The following is a 6,000-nucleotide window of genomic DNA, read 5'->3' on the forward strand; positions in this document are numbered from 1 at the left end:
GAAGTTGTTGGGAGGACTGGTTGAGGGGATATATGCCAAGTGCCCAGGATGGTACCCACCTTGGTACAGATGCTCAGGCACAGTATTTTGAAATGACTTCCCCTGGGCTCACGGGGCTAGCCTGTGCCAGATCTAGGGTTTGTGCTGAGTCTGCAACTGTGCAAGTCTAGTATCTGGGGATACACAGAGACCTGCCAGCCAGAAAGGGCAGGAAGGGAGCCCTCCCAGGGTTGCGCCCCTCACTCCTGCTACTAACCCTTCCCTGCAAACCTGACTGTGACCAAATTGAGAGGGGAATGGGGGGGCACCTTGCACCCCAGCTCTATAGCTGTCCCCGGACACTCACACGGAAGAATGTTTTGCTCCTCAAAGAAGAAAGTTACTTGTGATATTGTTCTAAAGGCCTGGTTTGGTTCCACTAGCCCATTGTGACTTCTCCTTTTCTCTCTTGTCGACAGCGTCATCAGCAAAGTGGTCCCAGCCCCTGAAGCTAAGCCAGCCCCTTCGCTGAGTCGACCCAAGACCCCGCCACCCGCCGCAGCCCCCGCCCCTGTCCCCATGCATGTCGCCCCCGCGCCGCTGCCTTCACCGCTCCTCACGCAGTCTGCCGTGGCCCCCGCTCTGATGCCAGCCCCGTCCCCAGCCGTCTCGGGAGCCGGAACATCCAAAGCACCGGTCCGAAGTGTGGTCACGGAGACCGTCAGCACTTACGTGGTACGCTACCTTTTCTTTCTGGAGCAGTTGAGGAAGAGCCCCTAGGAGCTCACTCTTCCACCATGAGCATGTTCTCAGCTAAGAAGCCGTGTCATATGTCATTACGGGATTTCGGAGGAGATTCTTTATGACCAAAAAGATACTTTCCCCTGCATTTTTAAGCTTTGGGCTGTAGAGTATTACATAAGGTGTTTGCAGATTAGTCTCCAAAAATAATATCAAAGCATTGTTTTTCTTTAGTTTACATTGTTTTATACATATATACAACAACGTCAGTGCAGAAATATAGGGATGAATGGTGATATTTAAATCCCACATTGAATTTCTTGATCAAGCAATTAAATTATTCACTTCAGAGTGTAAGTTACATCATGAGCACAGATGTTATGGGCCAGATGCTATTTCTGGGTAACATCGCTAATTACGGTATTTCATTGGCAAAGGTTTGGAATATACCAGCGCTCGCATGGAATGGAAACGAGCTTGAGTGCAGAAGCACGTCTGCAGATGGTCAAGCTCGGCTTGTTGAATGAATTCACGCTGTTGTCACGGGACTGTTTTCAGGTGTTTTCCCCATACTGAGCAGTATCAGGGCTTAGTCAAACCCTGAAGTCAATCTAGTAATGACACATTTTTATAAATAGGTCCCTTGGGCACTCTGGAGTGACAGACACACAATGGAGAGATTTTAGGCACATAGAGGCACTCTGTGTGCGATACTGCTGGGACCACCAAATGTGTAAACTGTAGTCAGCTTCCGGGTGGCACAGGCCTGTCTGAATAGATAGGATTGGAAGGTAGGACTCAGGTGGTGGTTATAAATCAGGTAAATATTATATCTCTTTAAGGCATTTTAGAAGGAAGTGTCAATAAATCATTATACATTTGAGGCACTATGATGCTATAAAGGATAAGAAGAAAATCTCCAAAGTATTGAGAGAGGATATAAAGACATGAAACATTAACAGAAAAATATTAAATTGGCAATTCAAGACAAAATTAGAAGATAAGATAAAATCGGTGATCATTGGGGCGCCTGGTGACTCAGTCAGTTAAGATCTGACTTTGATTTCAGCTCAGGTCGTGGTCTCAGTGTGTGAAATCATGCCCCGCTTTGGGCTCTGCTCTGGATGTGGAGACTGCTTAAGATTCTCTCTTCCTCCGTCCCTCTCTGCTCATGCGCACTCTCTCCCTCAAAAAAAAAAAAAAAAAAAAAGGTGTAATCATCAAATTGGCCCATTCAAGGACCAGTTGTTCTAGGTGTTAAAATTGAGGTCACATCACTGCAAGACGGGTTGATTGATCAGGAAAGAGTTTATAGTTTACCTCTTCTCCCTCCATTGCTTCATCTGTAATGAGGGGGTTCATGTTAGACTAGCTGATCAATACAGTGTGTTCTACCTAAAATTTCTGATTTTCCAGTGGATTTGGGGGCTAACTCCCTGGAGATGGATCCATTGGCGTAGGCAGCATGGATGGAAAACTTGTATCTCCTCAGAGACATTTTGTAGACAGAGACCAAAATGTGTGATTTGGGGGAAAACATGGGCTATCAAGCAAAAATGTCACTGCCTAATAGTGGGACTTTGCTGTTGTCACTTACGTTCCCCAAGCTCCAGTTTCCCCATTCGTCCCCTATCCAAGGGTTGTTTCACGATGAGTAAACAAAGTAGGATGTTGGAAAGAACTCAGTACACTGGCTGGATGTTAGTTATTAAGGATGCTGGGCCAGTTTCTCATGTAGCAACAGAGTCACGGCCTCCTCATTTCAAGAGAGGTCACCCAGCGGCCCAGCTGGCCATGCATGGCCACTTCAGGTCACAGGACGCTGGACCCGTCCTACACCTGGACGGCTGGCACCTGGGAACCGGTGGTCCTCTGCCCTTAGACATAGAGGCGGCTAACTCAGAGCCATAGCAGCCCCAGTTTCTTCGGGAGGCTTTCATATATGAAGCATCTGTGTCTGCAGTGCGCCCTCACACACAGAGCCGTTCTTTTCTGAGCATCTACTCAGTGTCGTGTTTGAAAGCGTGCGTATAAACTGATTGTTCCTTGCCAAATAAACTGAATGAGACTCTTTGCCTTGTTACTGTAGAAACTTTGAAAATCAGCTCATAGTCGTTGCTGTTTTTGGAAGGCCCGTCATAGATTCGTTTCTTCCAAATTGGTTTTATTAATGTGGATTTGAGGAAGCGACCTAATTCGGGATGCTTCTTGCTAGGAGCTGCTGAGTTAAGGAAAGCAAACCCCAGAGCACAGCACGTCCATAGCAAATGATGTGAAAACGGGTAGCTCGTTGGTTGTCTGCGCCCCTTATTTTATTTGCCCTTTAGTTGATTGTGCTTTAGTTGAAAATGTCATAAAGGGAATGGAAAGTTACTTAGTAACAGCTCTTTCATATCCTTGATCTTATCAGCCAGTTCAGGAGAAGGGCTTGGCTAATAAGTAATAAGGTGATACACGCACACTGGGCTGCATACATTAATGCCATGCCTGTGGATGTGACCGAGGAGGTTGCCTGTGGCCGAGCTCCGTGGCTGCCAACACACCAGCTGCTGCTGCCATGATGGCCCGAATCGGTACCGACCTACGTGCTTACAGTGGTTTTCAGATCAAAGTGGCTGCAGGTCATATAGTTCATAGAACTGGTTCTAAAATGCTGTGTTTTTATGACTTACAAAAGAGAGTTGATAAGATTCATCAGAAATATCTTCTCATTGAGTACTTAGTGACTCTCTTTTTCACGGGTCCTGGGGTAGTGATGATGGCGATCATGACTTCAGTAAATTGTTAAAACCGCTGGCTCTCTTTTTAGTTTAACTTGTTTGTTCATGAGGTTCACGGGATAAAGTGATAATCATTCTTATCCTGTCCTCTTTTTGGTTCTTCCTTTCCCATTCCATCTCTGTTTTTGCCTCCTCCCTCCCCACCCCCTGCTGCCCGCTCCCCCATCTAAAAACCTCAGATCCGAGATGAGTGGGGGAATCAGATCTGGATCTGCCCCGGATGCAACAAGCCGGACGATGGGAGTCCCATGATCGGCTGTGACGACTGTGATGACTGGTATCACTGGTGAGCACTGTGGGCGGGGCCGGCTGCCGGGGTGGGGCGGGGGGGCTCTTCAGGGCACAGCAGTGACCGCCGTCCGTCCTGGTCATGTAGCAGTTCCACTACTGTCCTAGGAGCAGTGCGGGGAGCAGGATCATAGTAAGATTAACGTGGGATTAATGTTAAGGCTAAAACCAAGAACCTTTGGACTGTTGTTCTTCAGCCTAAATTCCAGATGTTTTGCATAGCCCAAACCGTACGGCTTCCCTTTTCCTTTTTTTCCAGTAGTTTTCTATGCTGCAACACTGGACAGTAGCATGGAGGGAACCCCTTGGTAGACGCTTGGCGAGGTGCGGGACGAGATGGCTGGTCTGCTCTTCATGCCTCTCCCGACCGCGCCCCCAAACTGAAGAATCACTGTTTACGCAGTTAATCTCCTCCTGTTATACTTTAAACATCAGATATAAAAAGATTGAAATCTACTCAGTTGCACGATATAGGACACCTCTAAGATAAAAACCAGGCCACAGCTCGGAAGAACTAGCCCGTTTTGGCTGAAAGGACGAGTGACCGCCAAACCCTCAGCAGGGCCTCCACAGGGGCCCCCTGCGACCCAGTAACCCACGCGCCCAGCAGCAGCACTGCCTGCACTGGAGCTCCCCAGCCCAGACGCCACTAAATGGGCCACCGGCCTAGAAATTACTTAATTAAAATTACCGACTCACATAGGGAAAGAATATATACATAAAGCCGGTTGATCCAAAATCTTTTCTCCCCCTGCCTGCGTAGGCCCTGTGTCGGAATAATGGCCGCACCGCCGGAGGAAATGCAGTGGTTCTGCCCCAAGTGTGCCAACAAGAAGAAGGAGAAGAAGCACAAAAAGAGAAAGCACCGGGCACACTGACGTGTCCCGCGGCGGGGACGAGTGGCACCGAGTCGGAGGGGAGTTGGGGCCGGCCCGGCATCCTGCGTGCGCCCCACATTCCCGCAGAGAGCGGGTCTCGGAAGCCCGAGGACGAGAACACACCGTCCACCCTGGACCGGGTCCCGCGACAGACCGGCCTGGGCGGCCCAGGCCGCGTGACAGCAGACGGACTCCAGGCGAGCCGTGGCTCAGGACCGCCACGCCCCCGCTTTTCTATGACCAGTGACAAGTATTATTAATAAACAGACCGTCATCTTCCCTTCTGATTTTGTTTATTCTCTCCAGGGCCTTTTCGCTAAGGTGTTAGCTGAGAAGACAATGTGTCAGCCGCCTCGACTGTCACTCCCGGACGCCGCTAGTCTGTACAGTCTGCAGCCCGTCCCCCTCTCTAGTAAGATAATCACAATGACAGAAAAGAAACTCCACTGGGAGTACCGGTAAATATTTTTGTGATGAAAATATATGAAGCTTCCCCACCCCCACCCCCGTTTTTAGTACTAACATGTAAAATGTTCAGGCTTTTGTGAAATACCTTCTATTTTTTAAGAAAAAGGTTTCTATCATGTCCTGTTTGCTTTGGCGCAGATTATTTTTGTTGACTCGCACGTGGTTTCTACGTCCGTGGCACCTGACCGTGGCGCTCCTCCCACGGCTTCTACATGTCATCAACTTGTATAAAACCCCCTGTCCCCGACTAGAAGATCTCCCCTCATGTAAATAATAAATATTTATGAAGTAGTTATTTTTTAAATTTTTATCTTGTTTAATTCTGGCTTTCTCTGAAATCCACGGTGATTTCAGCCACGTCTGTAATTAACTGCTGTACATACGCGAAGAAGGCTAGAAGCAGAGCCATAGTTCCAAGTAACCTACCTAGAGCTGAGCCCGCGCTGGGCCCCGGATGCCGTGGGGGAGAGGGCCCTCGCAGTCGGAAGGACAACAAGACAATTTAAGTCTGTACTTTATGATTTGAAATTGTTTTGTTATCTCTTAAGTTTCTTTGACGTAACTTTTACTAAACGGACATGTAGATTCCCCAAAAGTAAAAAAAAAAAAAAACAAAAACAAAAAAACAAAAACAAAAAACGAAAAAACATATATACTGTAGCATTTTGTGTTTATATTGTTTTATTTCTGCAAATCTGTTCATTGAGATTGTGGTTTAAGGCTGAAATGAAGTATATTATGAATTTTTTTTTAAAGAAAACTCATCAAATTTCAGGGTATCACAAAACTTTATTATATTACTATACTGCCCACTATTTATTATATGTTATAGATGTCTGAGAGATAAACCAAATATTTTATTTTTA

General features: G+C 47.1%; 1 protein-coding gene across 1 annotated transcript in view; it reads left to right on the plus strand.

Moving 5' to 3' along the window:
* Nucleotides 1-5,752, plus strand: part of LOC111158610 (TATA-box binding protein associated factor 3) — a 170,742-nt gene extending 164,990 nt beyond the window's left edge. Inside the window, exons 5-7 of the mRNA XM_022520750.1 lie at nucleotides 459-714; nucleotides 3,680-3,786; nucleotides 4,552-5,752. Of these exons, the coding sequence (XP_022376458.1) occupies nucleotides 459-714; nucleotides 3,680-3,786; nucleotides 4,552-4,666 (478 nt within the window). The 3' untranslated portion in view covers nucleotides 4,667-5,752. The remainder of the gene's footprint in view (nucleotides 1-458; nucleotides 715-3,679; nucleotides 3,787-4,551) is intronic.
* Nucleotides 5,753-6,000: the final 248 nt, after the last annotated feature.

The sequence above is a fragment of the Enhydra lutris genome, unplaced genomic scaffold (genome assembly GCF_002288905.1).
Source record: "Enhydra lutris kenyoni isolate GAN:26980312 unplaced genomic scaffold, ASM228890v2 scaffoldscaffold61, whole genome shotgun sequence".
Lineage (NCBI taxonomy): Eukaryota > Metazoa > Chordata > Mammalia > Carnivora > Mustelidae > Enhydra > Enhydra lutris.